The sequence below is a fragment of the Drosophila mauritiana genome, chromosome 2R (genome assembly GCF_004382145.1).
Source record: "Drosophila mauritiana strain mau12 chromosome 2R, ASM438214v1, whole genome shotgun sequence".
Taxonomy (NCBI): domain Eukaryota; kingdom Metazoa; phylum Arthropoda; class Insecta; order Diptera; family Drosophilidae; genus Drosophila; species Drosophila mauritiana.
In genome coordinates this window covers 14,768,354-14,787,256 of record NC_046668.1, presented here as the reverse complement: position 1 = coordinate 14,787,256, position 18,903 = coordinate 14,768,354, and the positions used below count along the sequence as shown (strand labels likewise).

Sequence of the window (18,903 nt, the reverse complement as noted above, 5' to 3'; positions counted from 1 at the left end):
ACTTCGTAGGCGTTTCATTGTGAACACAATTTTCAAACACAAACACACGGACAAGCTGTGCTATCTGAGCATTAATTAGAAATGGGCTTTCCACCCACATACCCCTGCAGTGAAACTTCATCCGTCTGATTGCTTTGTTATCGCTTTCCATTGTGCGTCGATTAAATGATGTGTTAATTTTTCACCCCTCCCTGGCATTCCATCCGCAATATACATATATATATCATGCAAAAAAGCTCCGATACATCCATTTAAATCAGACAATTCCCATGCAAGTCGAGTCCGAAAGGGAGGAAGGCTGCACTTAATGCAATTATTTGGCATGGCACAAAGTTATTTCTGTGTCATAAAAATGGACAATAAACCAATTTAACTTTTGCAATATGCTGGACAGCAGCAACCCCCGGGAAAATGCCGACAGACCGCCCAGCCCCCCACAACTTTTACCAGCCTTATGCTTTCGGTCAAAATAGTTCGGTGTCCACTCTAAAAATCCAGCACAAACGAACTCGTGCGGCGGGTCTTCCCCCAATTTCACGCTATTCCATATATAAATTCCCCAGAAAACAGAAAAGGGGGCAACTCGACCAACCACCACCAGACCACCACATGTGCCCGGGGGTCAGGCCATAACTTTAATATATTTCACTACGAATTATTTCTGACGGACACACACACACCCTCATCCCCTCATTCTCTCTTAATGAATGAACATATTTCGGCTGTTCATATTATTTCCTTTGCCTTTGCCTTTTCCCTTGTTGTTATCCTTGTGGTTGGTGTATCTAAATACGAGCAGATAATTGAAATCGAGTGTAAGTAAGTGCACGGCGAGGTGTTCGTGTGTGTTCGAGTGTGTACAGTGCTTAGCGAAACGTTAATGCCATGCCTGAAGATCAAAGTTTGCAATTTATGTCTAGTTTTAATGATTATTTATGTTTATGACATCCTGGCGAGGACTGAAGTTTCCAGTATGCTTGTAATGGCCATCACTAATGAGTAAAGGGCGATACTTGTTGAGGTCATGCGAGGTCAAGATGCATCATGATAATAGCCAGAAATTGGGCCTAACTTAATATTTAAATGTTCAAGAGTGTAATTCTGTTCCATGCTAATACAAAGCATAATAATTACATTGGCAAGCCAGAATAGTTAGAGTTTCTGCTTAATAATTGCATTTTATGATAGGCTCTTCTGTTAATTCTTTATAATTAAAAGCTGTTTAAGCCTCGTCCTTGTGGTTTAAAGTGTTTAAATAAAAACACACGGCTGACAACAATAGCGGCGTAATATTGTCAGGTCCGTGTTATGGCCATCGGGCGTTCGCCCATCATGTGTCACCCGCAGCAGCAGCAGCACAAGTTGCAGCAGCAACAGCCACGGGAGCAACGTCGGTCGCAGCAGCAACATGGTGCATGCAACAAAAGCCGCAACGGTCATGTAAAGTTAATTAAATCAAGCGACATGTGTTTTAAATAAATTGAATAAACTCGGCATTAACATAAAACGAAATTAATTTTAATAGGCTTGCCGTAAGTTGTTAAACCAAAACTATAAACAAGTTGCCATTGTCGTTTGAAAGGCCCCAAAGAAAAGTTGAAAGACCAAAGTTTTAATGCGTATTTGTTTGTTTGCTGTTTTTTTTTTATTTTTTTTGTGTGTTAATGCGTACAAGTATAGCATCATTATGTTAACGAATTTATGGCAAAAGCCACACACTCAGCCACAGTCGGAGGGAAATTGGAATGGAAAACGTAAACTTTTATAATCAAATTTAGTGGCGCAGACATTTCTGGTTTAATTAATTTGTCGTCATTAACTCGAGTCGAAATGCGAGTGGCTTTGAAACGTGAGGAGAGCTGGCCGGAAAAGTCCTCGAGTAGGCGCATCCTTGGCTCCTCCTTTCGCTTGCGGTCGAGGAGCCCTATCCTTCGAGGTGTCGATTCACACACAAACAGAAACACATAAACGCACACACACACACTCGTCTGGCTTTTGTTCGTAGGGAACAAGAAACCGCAACCCGTGTGGGTGCTGGTGTATTTATATCCGCACCATTGTATCTTTGTATCTGGGTCTGCCGCATCTGATCCTTGGGAAGGTCACAGGCGCTACGACTCTGCTTTTTGCATTAAGATAAATTACACACTCTGTGTGTCAAACAAGCATTTGTACTTGCGGCCAAGCGAACTGAATTATGGCACTTGGAGTTGCAGTTACAGTTGGCACTGGCTGGCTAATGAATCCTCAGGCCGGAAATCAGGTCAAAGCGATTGTAAATTATGGCTTAGTCGGCTTTGGATTTGGCCCAAAAACCCAAACACACAGGTGAATCTGCTATTTATGGCAGCTACACACATGAAAGGGAGCGCAGACCTGTATTGATTTTCTTAAATTCCGGCCCCGAGCTACATCATCCCCCCAAATTGCGTATACGCCCTGTTGGTGGCACATTCATTGATTGTGCTTGCGTGTGTGCTTTTCGTTCGCTTTTGGCCAATTGTACCTTTGACTTGACTTCAATTGTGTGAATTTGCTGATGGACTTATGAAATGCCTGGCAAGAAATCTTGCCAAAAACTTTTAGCCCTCCTTTGGCGCTTACAGCTGAAAATTGCTGCTTAATTGCTGAGCTGGGTTGGCTAATTTAGCCGACGATGGCTGCCCACAGCTCAGCGTACTACATCCACCTGCTGGTCGAACGTAAAAGTTTCCTCGTTTTCAGCCCCAAAAAAAAAGGGAAGTGCTGGCTGAAACAACAAACTTTTGTTGGCTGCCAGCGCTAAATGCTCGAAATTCTTTAAGTTTACGAGAGGAATGAACATTTGTGAACAGTTTTCATTTCCCTGCTTTACGGCTCCCCCGGCCATTTTCCTGTTTTCCCGCTTTTCCTGTTTTTTTGTGCTGTTTTTTTCGGCTTTGCGTGCGTGAGGGAAATAAGGAGCAAAGTTTTTGTGTGTGTGTGTGCCTTTGCACCCCTTTTGTGCTGTTTCTATTTACGCAATGTCCGCAACTTTGGTCCAAAAACCAGGTGGATATCGAGGTTGCGTCTGGGGGCTTTTCTGGGGGTCATTTCAGCGGGGGAGCGCTAATATTCGCCATTAAACTTTTGCTTGTTTTTCTTTAATTAACAACGCAAACATCTGATATGCTATCCCAACGCTTTTCGCCTCGTACTTTCCTTCTTGTTTTCCCTTTTCGGTTATTTTTATTTGGTCTGGTTTTTGTTGCTTACTTTGGCGTCTCGGAAAACCTTTATGAAGTTGAAAATATCCTTCTTTCCCTTTTTTTTTTTATTTTTGTGGGTCGCCGGAAAAGTTTGAGCGCTTAAAACTCGTTTCTGTTTACATTTCTGCGGTTGGAAAATCCCTACCCAGATTGCAATAATTGTAAGGATGAGAATCTTTGCGTAAGTCCAAATTGTTTATGTAAATAAAAATGCGAGACAAAGGCGAATTTTCACACATAATAGCCCCGGCTAGTCATAATTTCTGATGAGCATTAAAAAGTTTTGCATTGCTGCTGCGAATAGTATTTCCTGCACTTTGTTGGTTAAAGCGGATTACTTACTCACATTCATCCGATATGCGAAATGAGTTTTAATTATTCAGCGACAGCTCAGTAAAACGGGAATCTGTGTTGGGCTTAGCTCGGCTTTCAGTCCATATAAAGTCCACTTGAAAACTAATTAAACACTAATAGTTGGGGTGCAGAAAAAAAAAAGCGCCGCACAGCTCGGGTAAAATAAAACACATCTTAAGTGGCGGAAGTGACGGTCAAGATGGGGGTAAGTCGGTGGTGAGGTGGTGGCGCGGTTGAGAGGTCCTGCCGTTGAACAAACAACGAAACGAAGTCCGTGCAGCCGGGCAAAAGTTTTTAATTTTGCTCGAGTACTGGCGGAAAAGTAAAGTACAAGGAAGCACAGGCTGCTGCGCGCGAATGAGTCTATAAGTTCTGGAGAAAAACCCCCCCTATCTCGCCGATTCCCTGGAAGCCCCTATCGACTTCACACAATGCGGAAGAGAAATGTCTTGCCGATGAAATAAAACAATGGCAAAACAATGGCAATGCGAACGAGTTCTGGATGCCAAATGGCCAGAGAGCCGGGTGAAAAAGGATAACAGACGTCGCCGACGGAAGTGGACCGAAATGGCAAATCAAGAAAAGGAGCATGGGGCGTGGGGCGTGGGCGGCAAATCCGCTTAAAGTGAAAATTATTCCTTTCGGCCATAAAAAGGGAAACCCCCGCGTCCCACACACATACATACACACACAGACACTCGCAGCCACATCTATTTCGGCTTCTTGGCATTCGCGGCTATGTAAGCTGTTGACTTATTTCCCAAAACTTCGATTTCGGCCCTCAGCCCATTGTTGTGAATAGTTTTGTTTGCCGGGGCTTAGCTGGCTGGGAATTCGAGGCCGAACAAAGTGAGGAAAACGTTTAAGCCATTCTATTTGTATTTCGCATATCTCTGGACGAGGGCACTAGAAAAAATATCTCATTTTAACGCTCTGACAAGATTTTTTTAAAAGAAAACTGCTTGTTTGATGTTGCATTTTCTTTTGCTATGGTATCATAATATAAAGAATTCTAAGAACAGCAACTATAACCTGCGCCAAAGTATTTTGCATGTGTTTCTAGGAAACTGTAACAAGAGAAAATATGTTTGTCACTACTTAATACCTTGTAGTTGTGCTTTAGATAACTGTTTTTTCCCCGACCACCTTGGACTATACAGAATATCTTAAAAAAACACTGCCTAGTAATATATTATATTATAGAAACTATGATCTGGAGAACTAAACACTAAGCACAGAGAGTGTCTTTTTATCTCGCAGTGCAGCACGTAGTCAAAGTGAATTTAGTTGCCATATAAACCCACCCTAATCCGGCAGCAAATTAGTCGGGACTCCTTAGCCTTGGCCACCACTTAGACTTACCTTGACTGAAACAGCGGGTTGAGGTGGGTGAAGGAGGATGGCACTGAGTTACTGGAGGGACCTACCTTTGTGGTGGCGCAGATGATGGGCAGCAGATGAGCCCGTGCAGCAGGGCGGCTCGTAATATAGATTCCAGGTGTTCTCATAATCCGCCCCGGCGTATTCCACGTGCACTGTTTGGGCGACCAGGACGAGGAGCAGGACACTGAGGCTACAGAGCCTGTGCTTACCCTTCCCCGTGGCACACATGCTGCCTGCCTGCCTTTTGGCCTGGCTAAAGTCGGCAATAGAGTATTTTTGTTGTTTTTTAGCACAGCAGTTTAAGTCACTGACTTTCGCGGATGTCACTTTGTTCACTGATTGAGCAATCTTTAACTGGGCATTGAGCGGCATTGGCTGCGATCTATACGATCTATTCTAAATTCAGGGAGCAGAGATCGTCCCGTCACACACACATGTTCCTTCGCTTCCGTTTCCGTTATCGCTTGCGACGCACTCGCTTCCGTTTCCGCTTTCCCTCTTCACTGTGGCGCGCACTTCGCGAGCAGCAGACACGAACTGAAGGCTTTCGCCACGAGGAAGTGTGTTAAATAAACACACTCGCTTTGGGCTTCGCTCGTCTTGGCAGCGATGGTTCGGCTGTGAGTTCGGTAAAAACCTGAAAGAGCGAGAATGTCGAGAGCATTATTAGTTGGGAAATGCGACGCCGGCGCAGTGGGAAATGTACCGCGCGATGAGTGGATTTCCCAGTAATGTTTGTGTTTATGCCAAGTGTATTGAACTCATTTGCAACGGGCAATGTGCAACGTGCAACGTGCAGCGGAGTCTGCAGCGGCTACATTTTCAAGGGTAAATGCAGCAGACACTTTCGAGCGAGCAACTGAAGTGCATACAAGCCACCCACTGCCCAACTCCTGGTAAAACCGGACAGCCCAAAGCGAGAGCAGACGGCTAGACGAGTGAAGGGTTTTCAGATGGAAAGGGACCGGGATCGGGAGTGGAAATGGAAATGGGTATGGGCTTGGTAACTTCAACCGGAATATAACAGAGAATCGGGGCTTTGAGCCTAGCAGACGCCTGCACTTAAAGTATGCTCGTGCATTATTATTTATGCATATGCCCGTAGTTTCGTGTGTATGTGTGTGTGTGTCTGGGAAATTCTCTTCTTTTTTTCCCAATGCTCCGCATCGCGTAGCGTCGCGTGTTTCAATTTGCAATGCAACATTGTATGCTGCAAAAAGTTCTCTAAAGCCAGACATAAGTCACTCAGACAGGCCCTGAGGGGGCGGGGCGAATCGGTGCTGTGCGGGAAAAGCGGAAAATGGGGGGCGGCGGTGGGGCAGGGGCCGTCGGCCAGACAGAGTCGAGCCCAAAGACAATTAGGCATTGTGTGAGTGTGCGGTAACCTTCAGACAGTCGGCTCTTTGGAATGTCTTGCAGCTTACTTTTGCCGTCCCAGCCCTTCGACTTGCTTCCACTGGCAGAGCAGCATAAATAGGAGTTAGCAGGGGAGGGAGTTGGAAACCAGAACTCTGGTCAGTTCTCGGGGAACGAGAAAGTTTTCAGGAATTTTCGGAGACTTTTGTTTGACAGGTTTGTCCAGCTGCACTGTGGCAAGAATTAGCTTAAAGGAAAGTCAAATATAGAATCATTGGAGTAGTCAATGTATTTGGGCTTACAAAACTATCGATTTGGTAATAAAAGAGATTTTATACTTCCAAAATCCACATAATATAACATAGTATTTACCATTCAATGAATCACCACCCTGTAAAATAATGAAAGTATTTCCTGCGTTTTAAGAAGGGAAGGGATCTTTAACTTTCCCACAACTCTCTTGATGTATTTGTTGAACAACTAGCTAATATTCATTATGCCTTATACCTTCCGCTTTTCTTATCGCGCTCCTGAATGTAAGGCCACAATGCCATATGGCTTCAATGTCCAATGCAGCCGTCAAAGAAACGGGCCAAGTAGCCGGCACCCACACACACCTGTCGTGGCCAACGAAACGAGCTCCACAATTGCCTTATAAATGCCCTCAAACTTCGGCTAAGCCCGGCGAAAAACTTTGATTAATGTGCGCTTAAAGAGGAACCAAATACGTGGAAAAACCTGAACAGCGAGGTGGAGAAACATAGCGGCAAAAGAAAAGGCGGGCAGGAAAAACAACGACAAAAGTTTTCATAACTTAAAGCCAGAAAGCTGGAGGTGGAGTAGGAGTAAAAGCTGGTCTAAACGGCGTGCAGCCAGCGGCTTCTTAGCCAAAGCGCAGTACAAAAACTTCTGCAATCAAGACGGGTTAGCAGGGGGTGGCTGTGTGCCACGGGTTGGGGATTGCGGCTTGGATGGAGAATGCGGGGGCTCAAGGACCAGGGACTGCAAAAGGTTCAAGGCGCCGCACAACAATGTCAGGGACCCGCTGGCAGGACGAAGGAATCACAGCGCGAAAGCGTTAAAAAAGCGAATTGTAAAACAAGCAGCAAACAAACGAGCAACATTCGCTCAGGGCTGGCACAACAGGACCCCCATTTAGCCTCAAGCCCTCTCCCCCTTTCCACACACAAAGTAGCCACACGATCCCAAACAACCACCCCGTCCCTCTTAAAGTTGGTTAATAGAAAATGTAATTCGATGCATTTAATGTTGGCAACGGTTGCTGAATGGAAATCAGTCTATGGCAACTGGTCGGGGAGTTTCCCCAACTAACCACCGCACCCCATACGCCCCAGCTATCATTTTCCCACTGAAAATTGGCAGGCCATGTCTTTGTCTATTTTTATGAGTTCGCATTGCATCCTGGCTGGCTGGATGTCCTGGGCACTCGCTCTTGTTTGAGTTGCTTACCTAATCCTTGCAAACAAGTTAAAAACGTTGTAAAACAAACAGCTGTACAAAGTGGGTGGGTTCGGTGGATGGGATGGTGCATACTTTTTTGGGGTTACAAATGGAATGGGTTTACAGTCAAAGTTCCCTAAGTTGAATTCTCTGCAGCTCTAACGAAAATTGTGTGGCAATAGCGTTTTATAGCTAAACTTTACAGACTTTTTGTACAGCGTATAGATGTCCTTCAAACGTAATTTAAGTGGAAAGCTTGTGATCCATTTATTCCATTTAATGAAATTACAAGTGAATCTTCTTTGAGTAAGAAAAGAATGTCAAAAATAATGTTTTTCGTAGAATTAGCTTTGTAACTCCCAAATGGAATGTGGTTCGATCTGTGCCAGCTTGACTGTTTTGAAAGTGGGGGAAAACGAAGCGATTTTGACTGACATCGAGTGCCATGAGAAATACAAACAATCAAGCCGGGCAGACAGTTGCATTCCCTCAGCGTTCCCCGGTCACCTTGCCACCGCGCCACCCCTCACCCACTAATTCACCCCTGCAGCAACTTTCGCCACCCCGTCCAACCCTTGGGTAACCTCAGCAACCTGCGGAGCGTGCCGCAGCAATGAAAACGAAGCGACAGCAATGCTAATAGAAATTAAGCGAAAGTTTGTGGGACCAGAGAGGGGCGAGGAGAGAGTGCTTTCCCAGCAAACCAACCAACCAGCCATCAGCCACCAGCCACCCCCACTCCAACCAATGCAACCACCTGCACCACCCTGCTGAAGGTCGCCTTTGCAACGCTTGCTTTCATTTCGTTTAGCTGCTTTTTATTTGCGACTATTTACATTTGCTTTTATTAATCATAAAAAAAGCATAGCTACAGAGGAACGAGAGCAATATTTCGCCAAAATTGCCAAAAACGTTGACGCGGCTCGTGACCTCCGTTGCTTCGCCACCCCACTACCCATTCCATACCCCCTCCACCCGATTTTCCGGCTTAGTATCCTGGCCTGTGCTGCACGAAAGTGCAATTTGATTTTAATGGCGGCAAAATGTTGAATTCTAGTCGCATAGCCAGACAGACGTAGAAACCCCTCAATCCCCGGTCCAACCGCCACATCCCCTTAGCTGTTGCTTCCTGCCTGCAATCAGGAGCCATTTGTGTTTGTCGTTGATCCTCCTGGTGCAAGGCTCACGCACGTGCACTGAGAGAAAAGGATCAGGTAGTAAGGAGATGCAACACAAGAACAAGAAGTTACTTGTTGAAAAGAAAGTCAATAGCTTGAGCTTATTGTAAGTTCTAATCAAGTGCAATCCAACATGCCAAGTTATAACTTTAACTTGTATACAATTTTTCTTGCAGTGTACCTACACACACATGCACACACAAAGTCTTTCCCCATGGAGTGTCGTCTGCCTGGTTCCGTTTTGCATTTTGATTGTTTTTTATGAGTGAGTGTGAGTGTGCGTCACACGGCGTACGTGCGTGCATTTGTTTGTTTGTTTGTTTGCGCCGAATGTTTGGTCGAGAACTGAAGCAAACAACCGCTCGTCACTGTCATTAACGTCATTGTGGCTCCGGTCAGGAGCAGGACTCCAGAGCCCACCGCCCACCATGCACCGCCCGGTGTCCTGTGCTCCTGATGTTCCGATGTCCTATGTCCTGTGCCTGGCAATCGAACGGCCAGCGCGTCTAACAGTTTAAATTATTCAAATGACATTCTTCCACTGGCTGTGCCGTCGACTCATCCCCTAATTACATTTGGCCAAGGTTTAGTTCAAGTTGTACGAGAGCCATGAAAACTATCAATAATTCATTTATTTTCATTTAATTGACTGAAATTTCAGGCGACACACGCACAAATGCCATTTGCATTGGATACTCCCATTTTTTTGTAGGCACGCCCTCAAATGAAATTTATTGCCAAAGCATTGACCTTTAGTTTGGGGGTATAAAAATCAAATAATAGCTAACGCATAAGAGGGAAGTTGAAGGAGGGTGAACATTTATTATTCTATTATTAAAAAGTGTAAAGGTTTCCATTCTTGCAAATTGTTCGACCACATTAAAGGATTTGTGCCACTGTCCAAGGAAAAATCCTAAGAGTGAGGTGTTGGAGTGAGCCTTCCGCTTTTGTTTGCTGATGTTTGCAGAAAGTCAAGTCAGGGTTGGACCTGCCTGGCGCTGTTGGTAAGTCCTTGATAAGGGTTTCCCAGCGGCACGCACATTTGCCCAAAGGCCACCGACCATCGACTGCCACCCAGCCACACAGCCACCCAACCACCCAACCACCCACCACCCCATCACAATGCAATGCTGTGTGTGCATGGACTGAGCTCTAGTTTATTTGTTAATGGTTTATTTATTAATTCCTGCGGATTATCACATCAGACAGACATTGCCAATGGCAATGAGATAAGGCACGAACGGACAACGGAAATCCATATGCCATTTAGTCGAAGTTGGAGGGTGAATTTGGCGAAGGGAAATGCTTATCGGGCTGGCCGGGCTAATTCACGCCCCCTCCCCGCCACCCAGCGAATCTTGAGCAAATTGCAAATTTGTGTTGAACACTTTGGGCCGTGTATTAATAATGGATAAGGAGCAGACTTAGCTGGCAGAATAGTTTCCCACATATACTATATCCGCTTAAAAGTGCCAGAAACATGCGTAGACAATTTCCTTCGGCACGGAGGAGTGGGCGGGCCGGAAATTTGAAAATTTTCAGCCAACTTCGAAAGGGAAAACTGCAAGGGGATTTTCCAGCAGTGCGTTTGACAGGCTCTGAGTGTTCAGGCGTGTGTGAACTTCCGCACATGCACACACACACACACGCGCACAGGCACTCATTGAAGGAGAAACAAATTTCCCCAAAATATGTACGCACATATACAGCAAATTCTGAGCAATTAGTAAATAAAATGTTTCAACTAGAATTTTACCAACCCCAGAAATCCACAAAGGACCCGGCGAACACGACTGAAAATTGAGAAAGATTCGAATTTTCGGAGCTGTATGAGGAGGGGAAGGGGGAGGGGTAGTCGCAAAACCTTTTAAAGTATTCAATAACATGAAAATGCCAACCCTGCTCCACAAAATAACTCCCGCCACTTTCATTTTAACCTGATGGACGTGACAACAAATTGAATTTCTCACGCCTTCTCATTCGGTTGCTACAATTTTTTCGGTATTTTTAAACTCGATATGAACCCGGCGGCGAACCCCCTTAAAAGCATATAAATGTCATCAAGTTCATGTTAAGCGAAAGGTTATCGCAGGAATTTCATAAAATGAAAAGACATCCTAGAACTCGATTTTTGTGAGCGCATCGAATTACTGGAACTTCGGACTTAATCTTGAAATGGTCGGAATTTTGATTATTTAAACCCTGTCCCCAGCCATAATCATCAAAAATAAAGCCACTTAGCCCACGATCCTTTCCCCCCAACGCATAAAAAACAAAATTGAATGTCAAATTCATACTCGAGTTCAAATTCAAATTCAGACTGAGTCTGACATTGAAATTTGCATATGCCATGGCGGCGCTTACGTGTTTTGTTTGCTCTTTGTTTCTCTGTGCTCCCCAGGCCCACACCCCACTTCCCACCCCCAAAAATTTTCCGATGGAAAAGCGTGGCGGCCTTTGAAGTGTGCCAGCATGGCGCTTAGCTGCTGATAATCCTTTTTAAATAAATTTGTTGGCACAAATCGTTATGCCAGCCCACTCAGAGGGGGGTTCACAGAACGCACCTTTTCTGGTTTTCATTTTTTGCAACCCCTTTTTCATATCTGCAATGCGTTTTGTAGCTTATTCGCTTCTCTCTGTTGTGCTAAGCATGTTAATACACAGGAAATTAAACACTTATGCGGAAGTCATTGAGGAGGTAACTCCTACACATATGCACAGAGAAAAATAAGGTAGTGAGTGGTAAGCTACTTTGCTCCATTTAAATCCATTTAACAAAGCTAACTTTGCCTTGTTTTAGATATTAATAGAATATTCTATTAAATATATTTTACTGTGCCGCATATAGATCGCTGATTTTTCACAATGTAACCATACATATTGCACCCCGGGAATTAAGTGGAATTTGAAAAGCGTCTGAGCATTCAATTATGCACAGGACAATGGCAATGGGGCCAAGGTAACGGCGGCAAGTACAACTACAACTACAAATGCAGCCACCACACCGATGGTAATGATGATCACAAGGACGTAACGATGATGAGAATGATGTCTGTCCTGATGTACATGTAGCACCCTTAATAGACACCCCCAAACACATTAACACACAGCCGACACAGAGCCATGAAAAAGGGTGGGGGGAAAAACAAAAACCCACAAAGCTAGAGCATGAAGAAAATTTCATTTAGTTTCCACTAACACGCTGTCAACAAAAAGGGGCGGCTGCTTTGGGGAGGCGGGGCAGCTGTGTGCTTCCCCTGCCGGCGAACTTAAGCGATTTTGCATTTCATTACGGCTTTCTATTTTTTTCCCCCCCTTTTTTTGCGGTAAGCTCTCTCTTTCGCAGCAGCGGCAGCAAAACAGAGCAGACAAAAACTGAAGATAAACACAAATACATAATCCAGGAGGGCAAACAAAAAGGGTTAACCCCGTCCCCACCTCTGGTCCAATCCCGAGCTACCAAATCCCATAGCCACTATCCGTTCTCCTTCAGCCAAATCTGTTTTGTTGGTAACGGCTTGAGTTACTTAAATACTTTGTGCGGCGCATTCGAGCGCAAAATGAGGCACGGATTGACCCCCACAGGATTGTGTTATAAGATAATTGCTTAAAAGGATCAAAATCCTTGGGGGGAGTGAGTCGCAATCTCCGCTCCGAACGACACCACCAGCAGCCCCATCAAGATGGACAGGCAGCGCATGTACATACATATATATGGAGCACTTCTGATTGCCGGCTGAATAAAGTTTCATTAAATCGCAAATTGCCATAATTCAACGCTTTACATTAGCCGCTCTTTAAAATCAGGGATCAGGAAACGGGGTGAAGTGTAGTGGAGTGGCGTGGAGTGGAGCGCAGTCAGCCCAGCAGCCAGACATCGATTAAATTGCGCAACAGAATGAACAGAATGAAGCAATAAACATTTAGGGGGCTCAGGACTCGGAGCTCGGGACTCAGGACTCAGGGCCCAGGACGATGTGAACTGGAGCCATGAGCAAAGCCAGGGCACACGACAAAGCAGAAAAATTATCGCAGAGTGTGTGTGCTGCTCACTAAAGTACACTGTTAGAAAAAAATGCGATAGCTATACCGAATCTTACATACCTTATGGTACTTAATGTGCATATTGACTTGACTATCCTTTGATAATTATCAGGACTTTTTACAACTCGAAATAAAAGTACTTCCTTTTTGAGAAGTATCTTTTTTTAAGCCATTTAAGCTGTTTATTGAGATACATTAATAGCGAATAGTTTCAGTTCTTGATAGTTCCAGATAAGTTCAGTTTCGAATGTTATAGTTTTTGAGGTATTTCAGCCTGCAACTAAAATTGACAGTTTACAAAATGATAATATAAATTTCCCATTTTTGATTCCTTATCTCTTGCACAATCTTTTTTTTCCGAGTGCTCCGTTTGTGTGAATACTTGCCAGTGGGTTAAACGTGTGCACATCGATGTCCGCATCAAATGGCCAAGCGACGTTTAGCAGTCGATAAAGTCATTCGGTGCAGCACGTGAATGCCGGCTAAGTTATGCATGTGTGCGTGTGTGTTAGCCCTCTGCCGTTCGGCCCCTCATTTTACGCTTTTGTGATAAAGTAATCAGCTGATGCCGTCGGCCAAAGTCCAGAGTCCAGAGTGCGATAGCCATCGATGGATGTCAACTGGGGCCACGACACTGACCGTCGGTAACCGCAAAATGTTTATTGATTATTTACGACACACACACAGACACAGAGGCACAAACGCACGCACGCACACACACACACAGAGCGATGTGAAATGCATTTTATGTGGTTAAAAATTGACGAAAACTGTATGGAAACTTTTAGATTTTATTTACCCAACAAATGGCAAATAGAAAAAATATGTAAAATAAATCAAACCGAAAGCAGTCATGCCGAATTGGCCAAAACAAAACCGACTGTAGCCAAATAGCAAATCAAAATAGTTCGGCCAAAACAAATAGGAACATCAAACGATTGGTTCGGGCTGTTGGCCTGGCCCCCGAAAAGCCTCTCACTGGACAAACGCGGCGTCTAGACGGTATTGCATTTCGGCCATGGCCAATAAAGCAAATGCGAACATTCGTCCTACACTAAAAATTAACAACGGCGACGACACGTTTTGGCCAAAAGGGGGGGCGAAAAATGTGGGAAAAAATGGGAAAAGTGAGAGAAAGCAAAAGGCATAAACCAAAAGACAGACAACTGACAGACGGCCAAATGGAATAAGAAATGGCAATGAAAATAATAAAAGTCCCGAATGAAAGAACACGGTCGAAAAAGGATGAAACGGGAAACGGTGCGGCTATGAATGAAAATCGGAAAATGCTAAGCAAACAGACAAGGACAGAAAAAAAAGCATAACTCCAAGTAGATTTGTCTGTGTGTGAACAGGTTGTGCACTGAAATAAAAACGCAACAATGCGCAATCATCATTATCGTTAAAAGAGGCGCTTACAGAACTAGACAAATTGCCACTTTAGAGAGCTGGACCAGGCCAAAAGCCAAAAGGCTCAAAGTGGCAACAGCAACATCAGCAACACTTGCAGATGCCACAACAGCAACATCAAGAGCAACAAGACCGGAAGTTGGCGGCCACAACGTGCCGAGCGGACCAAGGAAGCGTCTATAATGACCTCTGGGCAAATGGGCCAACACGCACACTCGCACTCGCACACACACACACACTGGCACCGACCCCGCATAAAACCAAAATGGCGCACATTAGAGACCCTCGGCGCACAGAAGTATGCTACGCTTGGCCATTTCAGGCTATGTTGGCTAACCGAAAACGACCAAAGAGCAAAAGAGCAACAAGCCAGCTCGCAAAAACAGCCAACAAATAGCAAATAGAAACACGAAACAAAAAGCAAAAAAATAACACTCATAATCAACTGCCGGCGAGTGAACAATGAATAGAATCAAACAAACCCAAATAGCAGCCGAGTTCAGCAGCACCAACCACATCAGCGGCGGCAAGTTCAAGGTTCAGCGTCTCATTGCTGGCTTTTGTTTAGTCGTTGGCATAGCTTAGGCCAGCACTTTTTTTCCCATTTCGCCTTTTTGGCCTTAATTATAGACACGCACACGAGCACACTCAGTCGCAAACATGAAGCGAACAATTATGCTGCCTTCTGCACAGCAGCAACAGTCGAGCGCAGCAGAAACATGAGCCTCCAATTCGTTGTAATGCACAGAAAGAAAACACTCTTTAATTTCAATTATGAAATAATGCATTTTGTGTAATATGTGTAAATAGCTAAAATTGATTATTCAAAAAGTCAGGGCTTTGGAAAGTCTCAATCTGTGACAAGACTCATTAGATTCAAAAATCACAAGTATCTAAGTATCTTTTAAGTTTATAGTATTTAAGTAATATCAGTAATTTTAGGACATTGATTTTAGGTAAACTTTTATGTTGATTATTTTATTGAATATTTAAAGAAAAGTGCCTACAAGGCAGTCATGAAATAGAAATCAGTACGCCATTTATTTATGTTTTTCAATCTACAAGAAAAACTCATAAAAGGTTAGTTAAAAAACGTGAAAGAATTGTAAAAAACTACGCATATTTCTGATTATTCTGCCAATTTATATCACATAAATACCCATTTTCCTTATATATAAAAACATTTTTCCGTACTGTATGAGTGCCTGGCAATTTGCAGAGGCATCTAAATGATTTCCAAGAGCTCTCATTAATAGGAGGGTCAGATGCCTACCCCCTCGGCCATTTTCACCCTTCTTAAGGGCTCTGATTGCTGCTGCTGCTGCTGTTCATGCAATGGCGACGGCAATTATTGTTACAATTAAAAAACCATTAGGCGTAATTTAGGCTCCTTTTTCTCGGCCATGTTTTTTCTTTCTCGGAGTATGAGTATTTGTTTGATTGGGCCACACGACACTTCCGTTGGACAGGCGGCGGAGCACGGAAAACGCAATGAAAACATTAATTTGCCGCCTAAGAATCAATAAGAATAAAAGTGCGCAAGTAAAGTCAGGGCATAACTAATCCCCTGGCTTAGGTATTTGCCCCCGATTTCAAATATTCATGGTAATAACGCAGAAATTGCTTAATTCCATTTAATAAGCTGAAAATGTCTCTCTCTATCCGGCAATTGAGTGTGTGTACACACGGTGTGTGTAATTTACTGACTTTTCCTGGGAGAATGTAACCAACTTTGAAGTTAACTATTTATGAAATTGAACTTTGGCTGCCATTAGCGCATAATTTCCTCATTGCCTGGCCCAAAAGGGAAGTTCGAAGCGATTTCTGAAAACGTTTTCCCTCTTCTATTTTCCTTTTTCGATTTTCTCTTGGCTCTTGTTTTATTTATCCGTTTATTTTGTCGATTGTAACACACATGCAACATGCCACACGAGGCAAAATGGCCGCAAAGTGATGGGCCTAGTCTGCCATTGATTGGCAGCTGTCTCACATGACCCACCAAACCCCTAATCCAGAAGACCATGCCCCCTTTTTACGCCACCAGCTGAGTGTCAAAGGCGCTTAAATGCTTTGAGCCTGCCGCCTGCCCCGCTTCTTCTTTGGCCAACGAGGCACTTTCTTCTTTTTGGCCAGGTTCTTTGGCCACTTTTTTCGGCTCTGGCCAATCTTCTCAGGTTCCATTGTGCGCCGCGAAACGAGCTGAAACGCTTTTTGTGCCCCCTGCATTTAATACCCTAACTGACTGCGGCAGAAATTCCATTGCGTTTTTTAACCCTTTGTGAAATAATTATGCCTCTGTTTTAAGCGGGGAATTTCTAAAAAGGTTTTGATAGTATCACACTCTTTTAAAAAGCGCAACTCTTTAATTATATGCAATTACAAAATAAATAAAAAAAACAATGCGGTATGTTTAATTGAGACATTCAAATATTATGAACATAAGTCCTTCTGTAAGTATGTAAGTTTTTTAATGGCGTCCTACCGAATACATAGTTTTTTGTCTGTATAGCCTAACAATAGTTAGAACCAACTTTAATTATTTCGATCATATAGACAACTTTACCCATCATATTAATATATTAAATATATAAAGAACAACAAGAACTCAACCTAACTATTTTCTTTTAGTATTGAAATATATTTTGCTTTCAAAATGTTAGGTCATCCAACTGTCGACTTGGTTGCACTTTTTCTTGACCCTATGCTGCAGTTCTGCGCTCATAATCACCAAAAAACAGACGGAGGGTCGGAGTGCTTTTGAAGTTCTTTCTGTTCGCATTGTTCGCTCTTGGGCAACCCAAGGGGGGTATGCAGAGGCGTGGCAAAAGAGGCATGGTGGGTCACGGAGGGGGCGGTGGAGGGGCAAGGGCATGCGAAACAACCTCGACATGCGATGCAATCGCCAGCACTTTTTTCAAACAGCTTTTGTGTCTTGGTGGCGTTTTTTTCTCAATTTTGTTTTTTTTCTGTTGGTAGCCGCGAGTCGCAAATCGCGAATCGCTTGCTGCAAGTTGCGACCAGGTGGCTACTGTTACGGCCAAGATATTGCACACTTTGCTCGGTATGAAAAAAAAGGCGAGAGAATTGCGCTTAGAGCTGTTCTAAGTGGCAATAACAATTTGGCCGTTTGCATTCGCAATTTATGTGTTGAATGGGCCAACTTGGCTGGCTGCACAAATGCAAATGGCAAACTGATGGCCAAAAATAACTCCTTTGTCTTCCACACGCTGCATTCCGCACTCCGCCATCCGCACTCTTTTCTGCAGTCTGAGCCGCGAAAGAGAACGGGTTGCAAACAAGTTGGGATCAACTGGTCAGCGCGGGTAATGCAAAGTGAAACACGCTTGGCAGGTAGCGCTCAGCTCAGGTGGGATTCTGATTGGATTCGGATTGGAGGAGAGCGTTGCACAGTCGTTTTGGGGATCGAGATTTGTATATTCACCTCACTGCTGCCGAGAGTTATGTTGCACACTTGTCACTGAAACTGAAACCTGTGTTTTTCATATATATTTCGCATTTATTCTTCTTGTTTGTTGTTTCTGGGCACTGCTAGCGAGTTGCACGAGTTTTCTCAGCTGGGTTTTTCTGACTGCGCTTTTCCGCTTTTCCACTTTCCCGCTCAACATCCGCACACGATGACCGTTCGAGTCGCGATTTAAAGACAAACTGAACAATCTGTCGCTGTTGCTTCGCCGCCGCCGAAGTTTTCTCGTATCTTCGTAACTTCGGCTTTTTGGGCTTTCGGCTTTGCTCTCATTCGTTTGGCAGTCGCTGAAGTTCGTCGAAGCAACGAGTTTCGAGCTGGCAATGCCGTTGCAACTGTTACTGGGAACACTTCTCAGCGCCTACCGGCATTTTTAACAGTTTGTTTTGCTGTTGAGCCTACAGACTTGCTCTGTGGGAACAGTCTAAAAAATGTTAACATTGTCCCTGAAAAATTTTTGGTTTCAAGATGAAATCTTTTGTACAAAAATTAAATGAATATCACATAGAAATTTCTATAGATTTTTATTTATTTCATAATGTCTGCTTACTCCTGTTTATTTTTTTAAGAGCCATTTACATACGTGATTTTCAAAATACTGTTTTCTGACCATATTTAAGATTTTTTTAGAAAGTACTATTGTTTCTATGTTTGTAAGGTGTTAACAACTTCTTTATCTAGGCTAATACTTTTAGTACAGATTTATCTCAAATTTTAAGAATTGTAACTAAAGCATTGATTTTGACAGTATAACTTGCTCTTAGCAGTTTTTATTTGAAATATACATATACATATGTATATTGCTAATGCTGCTTAAAACGTATTTCATGTACGCGGACAATTTCGAGTCAAAATCCAAATTGCAAATCCACAAGGAAAAATGACAACTGCCGCACATTCGCAATTAGCCCTGGTTAGTAATTGATGTGGTGAGCTGCAAGAGTCCTTTCTCCAACACCTTCTTTGGCGATTATAGAACTTTCACTTAATTGCCATAAATTGGAAG

At 43.7% G+C, this 18,903-nt stretch overlaps 1 protein-coding gene across 2 annotated transcripts in view; it reads right to left on the bottom strand.

Annotated features, from left to right (window-relative positions):
- Positions 1-18,068, bottom strand: part of LOC117138012 (semaphorin-2A) — a 53,719-nt gene extending 35,651 nt beyond the window's left edge. For both annotated transcript variants that reach the window (XR_004459175.1, XM_033299813.1), the window contains exons 1-2: positions 17,856-18,068; positions 5,009-5,601 (exon numbers count right to left, since the gene is read on the bottom strand). Coding sequence is in view for 1 of the 2 variants with exons in the window: in XM_033299813.1 (XP_033155704.1) it covers positions 5,009-5,336 (328 nt within the window). In the remaining variant the exon portion in view is untranslated. The remainder of the gene's footprint in view (positions 1-5,008; positions 5,602-17,855) is intronic.
- Positions 18,069-18,903: the final 835 nt, after the last annotated feature.